Genomic DNA, 21,313 nt, shown 5'->3' on the forward strand with positions numbered 1-21,313 from the left:
GAAACAGCGGGCAGAGTTTGTGAAGGTAATTTTTAATGTGGCATCCCTTCCCTGCCACCTGGCGGTCACTGTTGGCTGAGCCACTGGGTTGCCAAGGCAGTAACTAAGTGGACTCTTGCGCAGCTGCAGCCCAGAAGGAGCTGAACCATTCGGCCTATCCTGTCCGTACTGACCCCCTGCAAGAGTAACCTGGCTCAGTGCACCCCCCGAGCTACCCTCCCCCTCGCCCTCGCCCTCCGGTGGTGAGCTGACCCCTGACGGTCACCAGGTAGGCGCCGAACTACAACCCCCACAATCCTAGGCGTGCCGGTTTCCGGTTGGTTACGGCCGCTTTCCGGTCCGTGTCCATGGTGACGGCGTTATTTACAGCAGCTGGAAAGCGTCCTGAGAGATGTGCATCGAGAGTGAAGGAGAAAAGGGATAGAGTGCTCCAGAGACAGGGAGAGTGAAAATAGATCGATAGAGAGAGAGTGTGGGGCGGAGGAGGGTTAGAGAGATCGATTGATAGAAAGAGAGTAGATGGATAGAGAGTGATAGATCGTGAAAATAGATTGATAGAGAAAGTGTGGGGAGGAGGGTTAGAGAGAGAGAGAGATTTGGGAGTGATAGAGTAGATAGATAGACAGATAAATAGATTGATAGAAAAAGGGAGAGAGGGTGTGGGTAGGTGGAGAGTGAAAGAGAGAGATAAGTAGATAGAGAGACAGTGATAGAAGCAGTGAAAGAGAGCGAGTGAAAAAAGATTGATAGAGAAAGACCAAGAGTGCTGGGGAGGAGGAGGAGGGAGGGTTAGAGATAGAGTGAAAATAAAGTGAAAGAGAGAGAGTTATAGTGTGACAGTCATAGAGGGAGAGAGCACACAAGGACCAGAGCAATAGAGTTGTAAAGAGAGTGACAAGAGTCATAGAAAGTGACAGTTTTGGAACTGTCAGAGAGGCAGACTGTTAGACAGCACAAATTCATTGAAATTGAAATTGGTTGAAATTCATTGTGCTAACATAGTACTGAGTCTGCTTGAGTGACTAAATTAAAGAGTAAGATTTAGACATTGTGCTGAAGAGTGAGGGAGGCAGAGATAATGTTAAAAAGGCTATGACAGGCACAAAATACACCACAGAATATATGAAAGAGAGATTTGGGCAGATTGTATTAGGAGAGGCAAGGGAATAAGGAATAGAGTAAGTAGCAAAAGCAACAAGTTGTTGCAGAAGAAAGTATTAAAGATAGTGTGAGAAAGTTGCAAGTATATAAGGGCCAGACACCAAGAGAATGTATATGAGCTGGAGAGTGTGTTAGGGATTTAGAGAAGCAATTTACCAGCAAGATTTATACAGGAAGAAATTTATGCAGATTTATATAGAAAGAGAAAAAAAGTATTAAAAAGGAGTGCGCAATCTGACAGCTCACCATGTCCATCCCAATGATTCATGCCAATCACATTTTTGGGTTAGAAGCTTCTGTTGTCAATAATGTTTTTTACTTTGATGATCAAAGCATAATGTACCCAGCTGGGAGTGGCTGTGTGCGTTACAACATCGACCAGAAATGGCAAAAACTTTTTCCAGGTAAGTGGCTTAAGATAGTAGAGGAATAGCTCATTAACCGTGAACAATGTCAGAAATAACGCAAATAACGCCTTAATTTTTGAATTCATTCTTGTGATATGGGCATCGCTGGCTAGGCCAGCAATAATCGTCTATCCTTAACTGCCCTTCAGAAGATAGTGACCTTCTTGAACTGTTGTGGTGCAGGCACACCCATAGTGCTTTTAGAGAGGGAGTTCCAAGAATTTGCTTAAGCGACACGGAAGGAATGGCGATATAGTTCCAAGTCATGATACTGGGAACAGAGCTCCATCGCGAGCACGTTCAGCCTCGTGTTTCCCGGCGCTCGCAGCACCAAGAAACACAACGCAATCGAACAGCACTCGGGTTGGATTGGGGGCCTCATCGGGAACATGCGGCTGAAGCTGCACAGAGCCCCATTTTCTGCACTGAGGAGCTCCATCGCCAGAACTCCTCAGTGTAGCGAAAATGGCATCCCAATGTTTGGAATCCCAGATGCAACCCCTGACCATCCCCAAGCCTCAACTCACTATAAGGGAGCCCCCAGCCCCCAGCCCCCACATCCTCCTCAACAGCTGCACAGAGCACACCCAGCCCAATCATCACTGCATGCAAAGTGCCTGCTTTAACCTTGGCAGTGACAACCTGGGCACCTTGGAAGTGCCAGGCTGGCCATGCCAGGATACCCAGGTGCCACCAGCAGTGCCAGTATACCACCCTGCCCCAAGGGCATGCACCAGGGGGCCTCTGATCCTCTTGGAGACCACTATAAGTGCTGTTCTATCTGGTCCCCATTTGTGGAGATCAGTACTGACTGGCACCCACCCAAGGTCTCCAAAGCAAAGGGGATAGATCCCTCAGATGCCTGGGGAACCTACACATTAAAGTGAAACTAGCTGGCTTGCTCTAATATGCAGATCTATGCCAAAAAGTGATCCCGCCCATAATAGGCGGGATTTACATCCCTAACGTCTCACAAGGCCTTACAAGCCAGATAGATTGAGGGTGTGGGGTATCCTGGCTTTTACCAACCATGTTGTGCCATGGTGCCCTGATTTTCGGGTGCAGCTTGGCTGTTCAATTGTGCCCACTGTGTAACATCAGGGGAACTTAAGCCATTGAGGGAATTCCAAGCTTGCAGCTTTTAGGAGATCCAATAATTTCAGCTACACTGATTTAAAAAAAAATGTATTATCAATAGTACTTATTACTAAAAACATAGAAAAGAGGTAATTTTAAAGAGTAAATTCATATGCCATGACCTCGTAGTCTTACTATTATGGTTTATGTTGCTTGCCCCTCAAAACTACATTTGTCTTTAAAATCTTGTGTATATCTTTGTAGTTTCCGCATGTGTGAATGCTTCACTTACACTTACTGCCTGGTACTATTTATGACACTGATGGCAAATCTAAAACTTTGTAAGAAAGTGCTATTCAGTCAAAAATATACCAAAGTTGAGTGCAGCATTTTATTTATTACCTTTTAAAGAGAATGTTCAGGGTTATATTCTAATGCATTGTTTCATGATCTCAAATAATCTGAAAGGAGACAGACAATGCACACAAAAAGACACACATATCTACATATATATTATATATGTAAATAATATAAAATTGCCTTTCTAAAGAGCTTTGTTGAACATCCAATTTTATCCAAAATCTTGTCAAGTCCTTCTTTGTGCCGGTGTTGAATACTGTAGTGAGAAAGTAAATTAAATAAAAATAAAGGGATATATTCCTACACTTCTCTGGTAACTGGCATATGTAGAAGATCATATTAGTACATGTTCTGGCATGAAAGCTGCACTGTGCTTCTGGGTAGAATTGATTTCTGAATAGATGGAATCTCTTAAGTATGAACTTAGCAAAGGCCTTCCCTGTGATGTTAAGGAGTGAGATGTCCTGTGGCAATTGCAGTCTCCTCTGTTGCTTTTGCATTTGAACAGAGTAATGATTTTGGTTACATGCATCACCCATGAAACAGAACCTACCTTCCCGCAGAGAAGGAGAAGGTCATAAAGTTGTGGCAATAGGTGGGATTTTCTGTGCTTGAGCAATTTGACTGCAATTCTGTCCTTGCTGGATGCCCTTCTGTTTACGAGGTGGTCAGGCCTCTGGAACCCATGTGATGAGGGTTCTTCATCTAACTCATCCATGGCAGGAATCTTCGGGAGAGTGTCAAGTGCAGGCAGGAAGGTGTCCAATTGTCATGGGTACAGAACACAGAACTATAGTGTTTGGCCCATTGGGACATCTGTTTACTTATGTCAGTGAGTACTTCACAATTTGCTGCCTTCAGGGGAGAAACTTTGTGATGGCAGGGCCAAGCATACTCGATCCCTTCATACATAACGCGAAGATTTCCATTGTTACACAGTTTAGATTTCTTGATACAAGTTGATGCAGTGTTTGATTGCACAATATCTCTCAATTTTTTGCATTGTAGCCTTGGCTACTTTCAGGCACTTCCATGGGAGATTTAACAGCTACAAGAAAAGAAATTCAATAGTTTCCATCATTGCAATCTGAGGCACATTATGGGTACATCCTGACAACACAAAATCACAAATGTGGCATTCTTCACAAAGGCAGGACTTCTAAGAATGTTAGTACTAACCAAACAAAGGGAGCTTCAGTAGATCTGGTCCACACAATGGAAGACAATTACATACCCAAGTACCTTGAGTATGATGAGGTAGCCAGAGCCAAACAACCAGTGGAGCACCCAAGGCTTTGTTTCAAGGGATCGTGCAAGCCTAATATGAAGTCCCCAAAACATCATCAATTGCACCAGAGTGATTAGCTCGTGAAAGAGGATTGTGTGCATTAGCATGTCAACCAGTGGCTGCAGCAGCATGGTAATAGGTGCCAAAGCTGTAAAAATAATCCTCAACATCGCTTGGCAGTTCATGTGCAGTGCTTGTGATAAGCTTGCCTCTCAAAGGTTGGCCATCGCAGCCATCAGCAAAGGTGTACCAAAGGTATATCCACGAAACAGATTCTTTACTGTATGACGAGCATCTCCCATGGATAGAAGCATGCCAACTTCATTAAATTGTCCTTCTTCCATGTTTTATATGTCATTTTTAATACAATTACAGGCAGTCAGAAAGCAGAGGTTTATTTACACAGTACGACATTATGGTTCAGACTTTCTAGCGGTGAATGCTGAGAAGTTTACTCCTTTGAGGGACATGATGGGACCACAGTTTCTGGAGAGTTCATGATAAAAAGCGGAAGTTCAGATGCTCCTGAATGGGCTGCTGAGGAGGTCAAGCTGATGTTCCCACCATTGCTATTCTTAAAGTTTTAAGAGCCATTATTTCGAAAAGGTTTGCCTGTTTACCCTCAACGTGCTTGATGGATTTTTCCATGCAAAACATTAGGGTAGACAATCACAGATCTAAATCAAGCAGTCAGCCAAATGTTTATGTCCCTGTCCACAAAATTAATGGATGGTTTCTAATTATGAAGAAAAATATTTTTCATAATTCATCCAGCACCTCTACCATCCCCAGCCCCCTGCATATGAGCTCCTTTCTTGCTCCTCCAACACAAACTGGCTCACCCCGCCACGCTGACGCCTTTCCAGCTCTCCCCCCCCCCCCCCCCCCCCCCCATCACCCCCACCACCTCCCATTCCAGCTTCCTGCTCCACTTCCCACAACCCCTGGTGCTTGAATCCCACCAATCTTGGAAACAACACTTGATGGAGGAGGAGAAATGTCCATATCATCAAATTCTGCTTCTGCCATCGGTGGCACTGAGGATGGGGGGAGCCAGAGCAGAGATGGAGGAGCTGGAAGTCTGTCTAGGAATTGTAAGATGAAGAGAAGTGCCAGGATGCCGGGAAGGAGAGGATCTGGAGCTGCAAGGAGAGAGGAGCCAGGAATGTGAGGCACAGGGGGGTAGCTGGGAAGAAAAGCAGAGGATTTAGAGGGGGGAGGGGCTGGAAGTGCAGAAGGAGGTGGGATTCTGTGGAGGAAGGGAGGCTGGGGGATTGTGGTGGTGGCTAGGAACCAGGAGCCAGTAATGTCTAAATGACAGACCCCCCAACCAACTTGTAAAAACTGTCATCAAAGTATCTATAAGTTTTGAACAGTTTTTAAAAAGTGTTTTCATTCTAAAAAATCATTAAAAACACCTTATTTGCCATTGAGCTGTAGACTGACCTCAAGGTCCTCAGCTTGTGCCATCAAAAGGGGGAATGGCTTTGCTGGCAATTTGCCCTGCTGAATTCTAGATGCTAGACCCAGCTCAGGAAGAAGAACTGAAGACTACGGACAAGTTAGATGTGGATGTTTTGGGACTGTCAGTCATGAACACCAATGTTTTGCTGCTGAGAGAAAGTCCTGGCCATTGTAATTCTCTTACAAAAATACTGTGAATCCTTCATTACTTTAATGAGGTTGATATTAATGCACATTGTTGGTGCAGACTGACCTGAGATACTCTGGGCGCGATTCTCCGCACTCGCGGAAAATCGCTTTCACGGCCGACTTTTGCGACGGCCCGACACGGCCCCGTTCCCGATGTATTCATGTCCGGGAAATGGGCTAGGAACGGGGCCGCGCCATTCACGTGCGCGACGACCCCGGAACGTGACAACGACACGAACACGCCCACGTGAGGCCGCCCGATGCCGTAAAAATGCGTGGGCGAGCACAGAAACTGTAGGCCAGGATGTCGGAGCAAAGGAGAGCAGCCCCGCGATTCTTGGAGGCTGACGTCGAGACGCTGCTCGATTCAATCGAGCAGAGGAGGGGCATCATCTGCCCGCGTAGAGGGCATCGCAACCCTGCCAGCGCGGTGCACCAGGCCTGGCGTGAGGTGGCTGCTGCCGTCAGTGCTGTGGGGCAGACCCCTTGCTCTGCAGAGCAATGTCGGAAGAAGATGCACGACCTCACCAGGGCTGCCAGGGTAAGTGCCAAGAGGGTGCCCCCGGGTCACAACCATTCCTCCCCCCTTTACTTAATCACCTGGCACGGGGGGTGGAGGGGGATTGGGGCAGAGTGAGTTGAGGGTGGTTCACTAAGTAGTCACAGACCCAGCGCTCTGGCCCCCGTGGAGAGATGCAATGGTCTTATTACAACTTGACCCCCAAACTGTGCCAGTATCTGAACGGTCTGCTGATACCTGCCTTTTTGTAATGATCTACCTATGCCCCCTCCCCGAACAGGACAAGACCGCTCACAACACTCGTGAGCGGAACAAGACTGGAGGGGGTTCGCCCATCCTGCACCCCCTCACCACGTTTGAGCAGAGGGCACTGGACCTTGTTGGGGGATCTGCCACCTGGGAGATCGCGCAATGCGAGGTTGGCGGAGCTGCAACAAGTGAGACAACCCTGCATGACAAACACTCCCCCTCCCCCATCCTCTGTCCCTTCACACCCTGCCCACTTGGACACCTCCCCCATCCTCTGTCCCTTCACACACCCTGCCCACTTGGACACCCCCCCCATCCTCTGTCCCTCCACACACCCTGCCCACTTGGACACCTCCCCCATCCTCTGTCCCTTCACACACCCTGCCCACTTGGACACCTCCCCCATCCTCTGTCCTTCACACACCCTGCCCACTTGGACACCTCCCCCATCCTCTGTCCCTTCACACACCCTGCCCACTTGGACACCTCCCCCATCCTCTGTCCCTTCACACCCTGCCCACTTGGACACCTCCCCATCCTCTGTCCCTTCACACCCTGCCCACTGGGACCGTCCAGCGCCCGGCCGAGCGTCTCTAAATAACCCGTTTCATTCTCTTCCCTAGGACGTGATGCCGAACGACCAGGGCAGTCTGCCGCCAGGCGGACACAGGCATCTGCCCCCACCGCACCCAGGGCCGCACGACAGAGGGTGCCCGATCAGCGAGGAGTCCAATCCTCCCCAACCGAATCTGTGGAGCAGGACGCCCAGAGGGCGGCGAGAGAGCAAGAGAGAGAAATGGCCCATGAACGCCCTGCGGCCTCTCAGCGGGCCGATGACATTGAGGAGGCATCCACCCAAGCCGACCTCGAGCTTGCGGCACAGCTATCTCCCACACCATCCACCATCCCAGGGACACTCACCCCGGTTGGGCTATTTAGTGATGGGGCTCCTGGGTCACAGTCAGGGTCGCACATCACAGCTCAGCAGGTGCAGCAGGTGGAGGTCGGAGCAGCCGAGGGCCCGGACTGGCGGAGGGCAGGCCAGGCCCAGCACTAGCTGGCTCCCAGACGTTTTCCGAGTTCCTGGAGTTTCTCAACCCACCCGCAAAGCCGATGCATCAAGAAACCCAGGGACACAATGACGGGAATGGGGGCTGTCTTCCAGACTCTGCAGACGCTGTCAGAGGAGTCGAACCGCGTCCACGAGCAGGGAGTGGTGCCGCTCATGGCAGCAACCCAGGCCGACACCGCACGGGTGGCATCCGCGGTGGAGGCAATGGGTCAGGTTATGCAAGGCGTTGGGCTTAATTTGCACGCGTCATCCTCGGCCCTGGACAGGGTTGCCCTCTCACAGGCAGCAATGCGCCAGAGCCAACACGACATTGCCGGCGCGCTGCGGGCCTTGGCCGAGTCTCAGCAGGTCATGGCCCAGTCGCAGCACGCCATGGCACAGTCACAGCAGTCGATGGCACAGTCCCAGCAGTCAGTCGCGGAGAGCATCAACCGCCTGACACATGTGCTGGATGGCGTCGTGCACTCACAGGTTGAGATCACACAGTCCCTGGCGGGAATGTCTAACTCCCTGGACTCCGTCTCTGCAAACCTTCGGATCCTGGTGGATACCGTTGCAGGCCTCCAGGACTGGCAGCGCCAGGTGTCGGTGGCGCGACGGGGCACCTCCCCGCTCGCACCTATGTCCCAAAGTGAGGCCCGGGGGCCACCGGGTTCCCCGAGGGAGGAGGAGATTTCGGGGCCCGTCCCATTAACTCCATCACGGGACGTCCCGGGATTCTCGGCCTCCCCCCGTCCCATCCCTGGTGCATCGGGTGGGCAGCAGGTAGAGCAGGGTGGCACAACGTCACCCGAGACGCCCGCAGAGCAGCCTGGCCCATCAAGACCGGGTCGCCCCAGGAAACGCTTGCCGAAGGAGAAACGAGTCGAAGGGGGCGATTCGCAGCAGTCCTCCTCCACTCCTGCTGTATCATCTGGGGAATCACTTAGACGTAGTGGTAGGGCCCGTAAGGTAACAAAGAGAGACACTGAGTAAGTTGGCACGGGTGAAGGGCACAATTTAGTTGTAGGGGCTAGGGCACCTGTAAATTATTAACATTAAACGCACTGTTCCACCTTACTTGTAATACCGTGTGATTGTTCCACAGCCACAGGAATCGTGATGGTGACCGAATGTCGCTTGGGTTGACGAGCGGTGAAACTTCGGTGCCGGGTGTGCAGTCCCTGCCCCTCCCCCCACCCCCTCCCACAGCTAGCCCACGCGGGCACGTGATGGAGTGTCCGTGACGAACTCAGCGGCCACCAAGGTGGATGGTTCAGCTATTGCCATGGGTCAGACTCTCTCTAACGATTCTGAGCTCACAGCTCATTGCAGAGCGGGCTGTCATCATTCCACATGGCACTGATCACACCCGCCGCTGTCACAGCCAGCAATGTTGTGCCATACTGTCTGGACCCAGTGGTAAGGGTGATGTCGAAGTGGAGCAGTGTACACTGAGAGGGTGTGGGGGGGGGGGGGGGGTTGTGGTGGTGGCAGTTGTGTGTTGACCCTCTGCACGACTAGCGATGCAGGTGGTGGTTTGGTGTTCAGCGGGGACGTCGCATGCAACACGTGAACCGTGCTGCCACCAAGGCGTCGCGTGCCCGCTGGGTCCGTCGTGCCGCCTCCTGGACATCACCAGCACCTGGGTCGTGTCTGTGTGCTGCGCCCGCTACTCCGCCAGCCTCCTCCTCCTCCTCCTCCCTCTCCTCCTCCTCCTCCTCCTCCTCCTCTGTGCTGGCACCACTGCCACTGGCTTCTCCCTCCGCCTCCTGCAGCAGGTCATCTCCCCTCTGCATCGCGATGTTGTGCAGCGCACAGCAGACCACAACAATCCGAGCGACCCTGTCGGGCTGGTACTACAGGGCCCCTCCGGAACGATCCAGGCACCTGAATCTCATCTTCAGGAGGCCAAGGCAGCGCTCCACCACACCCCTGGTTGCTGCATGGGCCTCGTTGTATCGGGTTTCCGCATTGGTCTGAGGCCTCCGTATAGGCGTCATCAGCCAAGACCTCAGCGGATAACCCCTGCCGCCTAGCAACCAGCCCCTCAGCCGGGGGGGGACGTCCCTCAAACATCGCAGGGATGTACAACTGCGCCAGTATGTAGGAGTCATGCACACTCCCTGGGAACCTTGCACAGACGTTCATGAACGTCATGTGGGGGTCGCATACCACCTGGATATTCATGGAGTATGTCCCCCTCCTGTTTGTGAACACCTCCCTGTCCCCTGCAGGCAGGCGCATGGGGACGTGAACACAATCGATTGCCCCCTGCACCATCGGTATCCCGGCCACGCTGGCAAATCCACGAGCTCGTGAGTCTTGAGTTGGTCGGTCCTCGGGAAAGGTGACGTAGCGGTCCGCGATGGCATAGAGGGCGTCGGTCACATCCCGGATGCACCTGTGGACCGATGACTGGGAGATCCCGGAGAGGTCCCCGCTCGGAGACTGGAAGGAGCTGGTCGCATAGAAGTTAAGAGCGACCGTCACCTTGATGGCAACCGGGATCGCGTGTCCTCCCCCCGTTCCACGTGGGGCGAGGTCGGCCACGAGGTGGCAGATATGTATCACCGTCCCCCTACTCAGCCAGAGTCTCCTCCTGCAGGTTGTGGTCGTCATTGTTAGGAAAGAGATCCGGACACGGTACACCCTCGGCCTTGGTCGCCGCATCTGCTACCGTGGCTGCACCCTCACTCTCTCCTCCTCCCCCTCCTCCTCCTCCCCCCCCCATGCTGCTCGACGACTGGCAACTCCTCGGCCCTTCCCTCTGCTGCTGCAGCTGGCCCTGCATCCACTGCGGGTTGTGGCTGTGGATGCTGCTCCATCTCCAAATGCAGTGTCGCGGCCCCAACCACTGCGCAGAACATAGCCGTTCTGTTCGCAGACATTGTGCTAACCTACAGAAGGGTGGTGGGGGCAGAGAAACGGGACATGTTAGACGGAGGTTAGTCGACACCTCGGCAGCCGCCTGCCACGGGATACCTGTGTGTCCCGGTGGCCTGGTTGCGCTGCTGACACGCGGGCAGCCTAACCCCTGGTCACTTTCTGCATCTAACGGGCAGTTAACTACGTCCTCTTCACCGGTGCGTCAGTGGCCTGTGGCCGTAAGCCACAGGGCAACCAGCGGCCGTGTCCTCGTGACCGGCACGCCATGGCATGGTGGCAGACATTTTGTAACCGGGGTTGGACGAGTCACTCGCTCACTCTCTCCCTACCCCCCCCACTCCCACTCCCCCCCCATCCGTCTCCCCCACTCCCCCCTCCGTCTCCCCCACTCCCCCCTCAGTCTCCCCCACTCTCCCCTCAGTCTCCCCACTCCCCCCTCCGTCTCCCCCACTCCCCCCTCCGTCTCCCCCACTCCCCCCTCCGTCTCCCCCACTCCCCCTCAGTCTCCCCCACTCCCCCCTCAGTCTCCCCCACTCCCCCCTCAGTCTCCCCCACTCCCCCATCAGTCTCCCCCACTCCCCCCTCCGTCTCCCCCACTCCCCCTCCGTCTCCCCCACTCCCCCTTCAGTCTCCCCCACTCCCCCCCTCCAAATTCCCCACTCCCCCCTCCGTCTCCCCCACTCCCCCCTCCGTCTCCCCCACTCCCCCCTCCGTCTCCCCCACTCCCCCCTCCGTCTCCCCCACTCCCCCCTCCGTCTCCCCCACTCCCTCTCAGTCTCCCCCACTCCCCCCTCAGTCTCCCCCACTCCCCCCTCAGTCTCCCCCACTCCCCCCTCAGTCTCCCCCACTCCCCCCTCCGTCTCCCCCACTCCCCCCTCCGTCTCCCCCACTCCCCCTTCAGTCTCCCCCACTCCCCCCTCCATCTTCCCCACTCCCCCTCCGTCTCCCCCACTCCCCCCTCCGTCTCCCCCACTCCCCCCTCAGTCTCCCCCACTCCCCCGTCTGTCTCCCACACTCCCCCCCCCCCCCCCCCGCTCTGGACCCCCTCCGGTTCTCGGGGATGCCTTCCCCCGTTGTGGCCAGACTCCAGCAGTGCGCTGAGCGGTGCGCTGAGCGGTGCGCTCACCTACTCGAAGCTCTCGTCAGCCAGCACGACTGGTTGACGAACTTCAAAAGCAGATGTGTTGGCCGGGGTGAAAACATGGCGTGATGACGTCAGGACTTCGGCCCATTCGGGCCGGAGAATAGCGGGGGGCCAATAAGTCGGGATTCTGGTCGTGTCAGGGGGTCTTTCGAGGCCTTTGCTGGGAATGCCGACGTGTAGTTTGTGCGGGGTTCGGAGAATAGCGGGAGGGCGTCGGACCGGCGTCGCCGTGAAAATATGCGCGGCCCGCTATTCTCCGAACCGGCGTGAGAGCGGAGAATCACGCCCAGAGCATTTTGATGTGCCGTACACTCTTCTGCACAGTGGACATTCTTCTGTTTTCAAGCACTGACAGTAATAACCTTCAAGATGAGAAGAAAAAAGATATTTTGTTAATGGAAATTATCAAATACTTTTTCTGCTTTTGTTTATTCTTTGATGGGATGTGGCCATCATTGACAAGGCCAGCATTTGAAAATGAAATGAAAATTGCTTATTGTCACGAGTAGGTTTCAATGAAGTTACTGTGAAAAGACACTAGTCGCCACTTTCCGGTGCCTGTTTGTTGCCCATCCCTAATGGTCCATGAACTGCGTGACTTGTTAGAACATTTCAGAGGGCACACTTGTGGGTCTGGAGTCACATGTAGGCCAGACCAGGTAAGGATGACAGATTTCCTTCCCGAAAAGACGAGAGTGAATCAGATGGGTTTTTATAACAATCAATGATAGGTTGGTCACCGTTACTCACTCTGGCAATTCCAGACTTGTTAATTAATTAAATTAAATTTCACCAGCTGTCATGTTTGAACCTATGTCCCAGAGCATCAGCCTGGGCCTCTGGATTACTAGTCCAGTGACAGTGCCACTATCAGCGGAAGGGGTGGCACGCTGATGAGACCAACTCCACTACCTTACTATTGATCACCCCTCTTCCATCATTCCCAACCAGCAAACCTCTTCCTAATTTAACTATCCATGGGCTGAATTCCCTCAGCAACCCTGGTCTTCGGTTAGTTGCATTCTCGGCAGTAGCCACTGCCTCACCATTGGTGCTGCTGAGCAACGAAGAACTACTGGCCCCTGATTGACTGGCACCTCTTGGAAGGTGGAATATCCGCCCCTCCAGGGTTCTTGAACACAGGGAAGGCCACAACTACATTGTTAAGTGTCTGACTGGCGGTTAATGGGGTGGGCTTTCTGAAAAGAAGCAATATAGGGAAGTGGCGTGCAGAGGTCTGGTGATGCCCGTGGCAAATCTTGAGTGTATGCCCCAAAGACTCAAGTATAAGGCCTAATATACTGAGAAATATTATGAGAAAGGAAAACATTTTGAATATATAAACACAGATGAAACATGAAATAAACGCTTTATTCGATTTTAATATAAATCAATCAAATTTATTAAGTTCTTTTCCCCAAATGGGTCCTGTCACAAAACACCTGAACTACTTCACTTTTTACATCAGCTGTGAGAAATTATTTTTCAATGCTTATTAAAGCCAGGTTGGTCAGTCGCTCCTGTGACATAGAAGACCTCAGATATGTTTTTATTAATTTCAGTTTTGAAAATGACCTTTCACAGCTTGCGACTGAAAATGCGATTGTAAGCAGTAATCTGTATGAAGCACACAGCGTCGGAAAGACATCCCTCCCATACTGCAGTAAAGACTCCAGAGCATCTTTAGGATCAGGGGGAACTCTATTCCCTCCAGCTCGAAGGAGCATCACAAAATCAATAATTTTGTCATATAACTGAATTGCAACCACATCATTGTCATAATAATTTGCAAAGTCTGAACATTCCTTTTTTAATTTCTCTCTTTCTTGTTCGTCTTCAATCTTCAATCACTACTGAATTTAAGTTCAGAAGAAAAGAAAATCGGTCACTGAGTCTTTGAAGACGGACACTGCGGTCTTCAATTTCAGTTTTTAATCTGTTCACAATCTCTACCATTACTCTATTCATTTCTTCTTGTGCCTTCAGTCCACTATCTCTTGCTGACTCTCCAGGCATTATTCTTCTTCTCCTTGTTCGTGCAATTAGTATTCCCCAATTTTCACAATATTCATTGGCTAAATCTATTGCATTGTGGATAATTTTGTCATTCTTCAAATTCAAGATATGAATAAGTCCTCTCGGATCACAAGAAGCTTCATGGAACCCCATTTTCGGATCCTGCAAACGTTTTGAGACTTTCTCCACTGATGATAAAACTGAGTACCAAAAATTGAATCAAGCTATAAACGGGAACTGTTGAATAGAGTTCAGTAGCGATCCTGCATCAGATTTAGTTTCCCTTGAAAATTCTCCTTCCAGCAGGTGTTGAAGGCTTTCAATAACGTTGTCACACTCTTCATGGATTACTTGCACAGCATCATGGCTGGAACTCCATCTTGTGTCACACTGTGTTTTCACAGTCCGAGTGACAAATGATTTTAACACTTCCCAATGAGAAGTAGATGAAGAAAAAAAAGTAAAGAGTTTTTCTAGAATGCCAAAAAATGTAACAACAACAGGTTGCACCTCACTTGCATGGACACAGGCCAAATTGAGGCTGTGGTTCTCGCAGTTCACAAACACAGCTTTTGGGTTAACTTCAAGAATTTTTTGTTGAACACCTCCTCTCACTCCAGCCATAACTGCTGCATTATCATATGCTTGACCACGACAGTCATTCATGGAAATTTTGTCTTCTTCCAATTTTTCCTGAATTTTATTTACCAGGCTGACAGCATCTTTCTTGTTGACTTGAAAAAATCCCAGAAATGTCTCCTTTATTTCTACTTTTCTGTTTTCATCAATATGAACGTAACGCAGAATTTCAGAAACCTGATCTTCATGGGAAATATCTGTAGTTGAATCCAGCATTATGCTAAAATATTTTGCGTCCTTAATTTCGGAAATTATATTTTTCTTGACAGTTTCACCAAGAAGATTGATTATTTCGTTTTGAATTCTGTTGGACAAGTAGGTGACACTTTTTGGTTTCTCTTTCCCTCTCTGCAAGTGTTTTGCTAAGATGTCATCATATTTGGCCAAAAGTCTGATTGTTGCTAGAAAGTTTCCTGTATTTTCACTGACTGTCTCCCCTGGCTCTGATAACCCAGATATTCCTTCTCCTCGATGTCCACAATAGGCCAGATTCTGTTTTGCCAGAAAGGATATAACCTCGACAATCCGTTCAGTTATAGCTTTCCATCTTTTCTTTTCAGCAGACATTTGCTGTTGAAGTTCAGCATCTATCGTAGTTGAATGATGGAGTCGAACTACGAGGTTCAGGTATTCCCTCATGTGAGCTCTATGAGAAGGGCTTTTCTCATGGTCAAGTATTGTTGGATTTAATTTTCTCCAAGTGGAGAAACCGTCTTCCTTTCCAAAGTTTGACACAGACGACAAATGCTCCTTTGAAAACAAAAAGCAAACAAAACAGTAGCATGCTTTCCGATATGGAGAGTATAACAACCATTTTCTCTCCACAATTTCTCCGTTTGTGGAAACTTTATCAAACCACTGTTTGGAAAATGATCTCCCATCCTTCTCAGCAAATGGACCACTTTTATTCTGATATCTTTCAGGGCCATGTTGTAATATTGTCATCTTCAAATGATCTGGAATCGGTTTCTTCAAACAGCCAAAATCGCTTCTTTGCAAAAATATGCTAAAATCTTCTTTATTTTCTTCACATGGATCATCATCCTGACAACGAGACTGAGGAGAGAGAGTATTATGTTCTGACCGAGCTGAATCCGTATCAGAAAAATCCTTCTCTGCACCCACATCATCTTTTACTTCTCCAGGTTCTCCTACTTCTTCTTTATTTCTTTTTATCCATGCATCTAATGCCCCTCTTTGATGGGACTCTTCTTCGACTCTGGCCCTCTTTTTTTTCCTGTTCTGTGCTCCACTCGGTTGTACACGAAATACTCGTAACATTTCATTTTCTATCTCAAAAACCGTAAGACGCATGAGAAAATGGGAAGAAAATGGTAAACAATCGGTCAGTTGCAGACGGATAAACCATATTTCATTTCTTTGTTCCTTCGTATCAAATTATTTCACACTGATTCTCCACTGATAATTTTGTGCAATTTATATCATAGACTTGCAAATTAGTGGTATCTGTATTTGAATATTAGCATGTTAAGGAATAAATGTCTCCTATTCCAAGATTAAATGCCATAGCAGTCCTCTGATCATCCAGGCTTCACTCTTACTACATCCCACGAAAATATTTCATTAAATATCACCAAAAAACCTATAAAAAACGTAGTTGCACCTGTTCTAGAGCTATTCACTGACCTGAGTAGGTAAAAGAACTAATCTAGATGCACAAAAAGCTGAAGAAAAGACGAGTTATGACTTGAGGAAACGCAGGAACGAACAGCCACGGAAGGGCCTGTTCTGTGCTGTACTATTCTATGTTCTATGTTCTATGTCTGCTTGTTGCTTTTGATGGTTGCACCACGTACATCATGCGCATGCGTGTGGGGGGATGGGGAGAAGCACCATTTTCTCTAAACAGAAAGGGTACACCATGTTAAAGGAATAAAGGGCTAACAACTGCCTCTGCAGTGTGGTGAGCCTCCAAAAATTGATTTATCACCGCTGAAATTTTAAAATTACTATCTTATTTCCTTCTCTGGGGCAGCACGGTGGCCTAGTGGTTAGCACAACCGCCTCACGGAACTGAGGTCCCAGGTTCGATCCCGGCTCTGGATCACTGTCCGTGTGGAGTTTGCACATTCTCCCCGTGTCTGCGTGGGTTTCGCCCCCACAACCCAAAAATGTGCAGAGTAGGTGGATTGGCCACGCTAAATTGCCCCTTAATTGAAAAAAATAATTGGGTAATCTAAATTTAAAATTAAAAAAAAATAAATAAATAAAAATGTTTTTTCCTTCTCTGATTGGATGCCCCCATCCAATGGATGCCCGGGGCCAATGCACTGTCGCCCCCCCCCCCCCCCCCCCCTCTGCACGCCACTGATATAGGGCTTGTGCCAGTAGGTGAGACCTCCATTGCCTACATTAAACTCCACTCACTATCTCTGATAAAGAGTGAACTTGTCCCAATGCTTCTGAAACTAAGTCCCATGAAATTTACCAGAGCAGCTTGAATAGCTTACATATTAACTTCCCATTGAAAGCAGCTACCCTCTGGTGACCAGCCTTTTCCAGGTGGCTCAACTGACATCACAAGCTTGTTGTTTGTGAGGCAGACAGCAATCTGCATTCTGTTATGTAGTGCACTTGTACAACTTTGGGCAGCACGGCAGCATTGTGATTAGCACAAATGCTTCACAGCACCAGAGTCCCAGGTTCGATTCAATTCCGGCTTGGGTCACTGTCTGTGCGGAGTCTGCACATCCTCCTCGTGTGTGCGTGGGTTTCCTCCGGGTGCTCCGGTTTCCTCCCACAGTCCAAAGATGTGCAGGGTAGGTGGATTGGCCACGATAAATTGCCCATAGTGTCCAAAATTGCCCTTAGTGTTGGGTGGGGTTACTGGTTTGTGGGGATAGGGTGGAGGTGTTGACCTTGGGTAGGGTGCTCTTTGCAAGAGCCGGTGCAGACTCGATGGGCCGAATGGCCTCCTTCTGCACTGTAAATTCTATGATCTATTATTCTGACAGAGGAAAAGGAGTTTTACTCTCATTTGATGCACTTTGCTTACTAACTGTCTGTTCTCGATGAACACATCTAATTTTTCTCTCTCTCAAAGAAAATACAGGATTCTGCTTTTGATATGGTTTTATACTGTATGTCATCATGATTCTACAGATTTTAAAGGCATTAACTAATAACCTCTATTTGTGTTGTACTGTTGAATGCAGGTTCTGAAAAAAGCCAAGGAATGCTGGCTCTTGCCTTGAGCCCCAATCGACGATACCTGGCCATTTCAGAAAAGGGTGAAAGAGCCATGGTGGCTATATATGATATACAGCATGATCAAAATAAAAAGAAAAAGTTACTTAGTGTGAATGACCTTCAAGCTCAGGAGTTTGTCAGTATCGCCTTCTCGCCAGACTCCAAATATTTGATTGCGCAGTCTGGGAAACCCGATTGGACGCTGATCTACTGGTTATGGAAGAAACAGAAAATAATTGGTGTTATGAAAACTACCACTAATGCAAACCCTATTTACCAGGTAATCTTTGATAATTCCGTATCATTAACATGAGCCAAATTTACCTTAGAAATTTTCTTTTTTACGAAGAAAGTTGAGTACTAATTCAAACTAAATAAGTTTCCAATTTGCAATGCTTTCCATCAGAATTTGGGATCAAAAATTGTGTTCAACAATCAGAAGGCATTCACGTCAGTGCTGAAGTCTGGATGCCCTTTTATATTTGTTTCATGAAAATCTACTAAAACAATTACAAAGTAGAGGGAAGATTTAGTGAAAGGCAAAACCTTTCTCTTTCTCTGGCAGTCTTGACCATGTGTTTAATGTTTTCCAATATATCTGAAGTTAAATGAGAGAACAAGTAAAACTAAATTCTTATAATCAATATGACAATTGAAATTATTTCCCTTCTTCCTACTTGGGAGAGAGAGAGAAAGTGGAGATCCTCCCTTAATACAATGATCGGACGCATGTGGATAAAACCACAAAGATACTTTTTCCCAGGCGGCATGCCATTGAAGTCAGGATGGTTTCCTGCTTTCCTCAGCTCCCATATGCCCAATCTTCACCCTGAGTTAAAATTCCGAGGCTCACGCATAGACATTTAATGTAAATGAGGGGGGTCTCGCACACCAGGTGGAGAGCTGGCAAGAGCCTGTGTCAACCTTTTTAGGTAGGTTTGCTGCATTAAATGACAATCAGGTGTACTTTGCCTGGATTAAGAACCTCTAAAATGGAAGTCCAGAATGCTGAGAGCTGCCAGCTGATCATTAAATTCCACCCATTGTGTGAATCGCAGCTGGAGGGCAAGGAATAATTGTAAATCAATTCCCAGTAATGTTAACATCCAATTTTTACATTTCATTTTGATTATTTGATTTCGAAGTTGGAAATCAAATCAATTTTGTTTTAGCTATTTTTCAGGATATGGCTTTATCCATCCACACCAGCATTTATTGCCTGTCCCCATTTGCCCTTAATATGAGCCACTGCCTCAAACCATTGAAGCCTATTTGGTGCAGGTACTTCCATGTTCCTGTTAGGTAAAGATTGAGGATTTTGACCCAGCTATGATGAAGGAACAATAATATATGTCCAAGCCAATATATTCTAGCAATTCTGAGGGCAGAGTTAGATGCAGTTTGGAAGTTTCAGGCCATCACAGGCTGAGGAGCTGGAAGATGCAGTCACACAACCGATGGAAGATGTGATTGGAGTGAGGCAGGCTTAGAAACACAATATAATATGAACAAAGCAAAATTATATGAAAAGGAAAAATAAACAGAGAACTGTCACAAGAGTAAGGAAGGTTTTGCAGTTGGGATGTACACAAAGATTTTAATATTCGTCATCTTTATTGTCAACCAGTTCTTGAGTGAGTCAGAACAACTAAATAATATGCATAGACTGTGGTTTTTTTACCATCATGATAAAGTGTTTCCTACCTTGCAGGAAAATTAAACTGGTCTCAATGACTATAACCTGGGTTTTCCACTCACTAGTAATTTAATTCCTTTATTTTGAGTGGATTTATCTGACCTCCATCGAGTACGCCCACGTATATAGGAAAACTAACAATCACTTGCCCAACCATAGTCACTGGGGCGAGTAACTGAAATTACTGCTTACTCTCAGTTTTGCTGTTCAAAACTGCATTTTTCATTACTCCTGAGCTTTCACTTTGCAAAAATGCTTGAAACAAAATGAGAGAATCTCTCTTTCGTCTGGTGGGCCTGTGCAGCACTGTGCTCATAGAGCTTTTGCACATGCTGCTTTTCCAGTTATCCCAAAAGCCCATTTGAATGGAAGACGGTAGCCCCAATCAGCATCCAGCATCTAACATTCTTGCAGAAGCTGTTCTTCCCTCATTTACATATAATAGCAAGCTCCTGCACAACACACACATACACGAGTGAGCACAGTTTGTCGTGTGCCAACTGGCCTTCAGTACGTAGGTGGTGGCTGTGGATGCAGCTCAGCACGTTCCTTCATTGTTGCCTTCAGGTCTATTGCAAATTGGGCAGGGCAAGGGAGGCAGAGATGCAATACTTTACTTTGTACAGCACATAATCAACCTTTTCTGTACTTATCCCGATTCAGTTTCCTTCATTAACTGATAGTCCTCGGATTGTTTTTTCAAGTATTAATGTATTTGCATAAGAATAGGAATGTAGCATTACTGTCATGAAAGTTTGTTCTGTAATAGCTTCCAATGATTACTATGTTCTCCCTCATTGAACAGAGTGCAGTAATGTCTGATAAATGCATCATACGGATAATTGAGATCCCAGTAATGAACTGTATACACTAGCCAGTGAATTTCTTTTTTATGTTAGATCAGCTTTAACCCTCAAGATAACACACAGATCTGTGTAGTTGGGGATGGTGTTTTAAAGCTGTTACGATATTCTGATGGAAATCTCAAGCAAACAAACTTTCAAAAGTTTGAGCTACAGAACTTTCTCGCACATGCTTGGATGCCTGAAGATCGCATCATTGTTGGCACTGACATGGGAAAACTTTACCTGTTTGAATTGGCTGAACTGCACTGGGAGTACACCATAATGCTAGACATCAGGTACAGTATGAGTGGAGACAGTATGGTCCCTAACTTGTAGCAATTCTCAAATAGTTCTGTGCTGGAGATCATCTGTAAATATTAACCTACGCTTGAATTTTCAACCCCAACTCGGTCAGGACTCGCTGTGCAAACACAACCTGGGAAAAAGGGTCCTGGAACCTCGGATTTTCATTCTCTGAGGCAGGGTTTTATGGTTTTATAGGGGTCATGGTGGGCGGCCTGGAAACAGTGCAGAGGCGCTTGGTGCAAAGGCAGCCTCTAGTCTCGGCTGGGCATAAGGCCTGTCTTGGTGCACCAGCACTTTACGGAAACAGTGAGAAAAAATAATAAAGCAAAAAAAAGCCTTCCAACCCTTATGCCCTTACACACTCTCCATACTCTATCCATGTCAACCCTTGCCCCCATGGCCCTCTTTCCCTTCTTGCCAACATATGCCCCTTTAACCAACTCCATGGCCCCTCATAGTCTCCATGCCAACCTATGCTCTTTTGCTCACCCCCATGCCCCTGAGGACTCATGATGAAAGTTTGTGAAATCAATCATGCAGCACTACTCCTGTAATGATAGCTCCCAGGCTCAGTTTAGAGTCATAGAAGTGTACAGCATGAAAACAGGCCCTTTGGCCCAACTTGTCCATGCCGCCTAGTTTTTACCATTAAGCTAGTCCCAATTGCCGGCATATGACTAATATCCCTCTATACCCATCTTTCCCATATAACTGTCTAAATGCTTTGTAAAAGGCAAAATTGGACCCACCTCTACTACTGCATCTGGCAGCTCGTTCCAGACACTTGTCACCCTCTGTGTGA

General features: G+C 48.3%; 1 protein-coding gene across 1 annotated transcript in view; it reads left to right on the forward strand.

Annotated features, from left to right (window-relative positions):
- Positions 1–387: 387 nt before the first annotated feature.
- Positions 388–21,313, forward strand: part of cfap57 (cilia and flagella associated protein 57) — an 81,480-nt gene continuing 60,554 nt past the window's right edge. Inside the window, exons 1-3 of the mRNA XM_038793953.1 lie at positions 388–1,565; positions 17,631–17,944; positions 20,260–20,501. Coding sequence (XP_038649881.1) covers positions 1,409–1,565; positions 17,631–17,944; positions 20,260–20,501 — 713 coding nt within the window. The 5' untranslated portion in view covers positions 388–1,408. The remainder of the gene's footprint in view (positions 1,566–17,630; positions 17,945–20,259; positions 20,502–21,313) is intronic.

The sequence above is a fragment of the Scyliorhinus canicula genome, chromosome 4 (genome assembly GCF_902713615.1).
Source record: "Scyliorhinus canicula chromosome 4, sScyCan1.1, whole genome shotgun sequence".
NCBI lineage: Eukaryota > Metazoa > Chordata > Chondrichthyes > Carcharhiniformes > Scyliorhinidae > Scyliorhinus > Scyliorhinus canicula.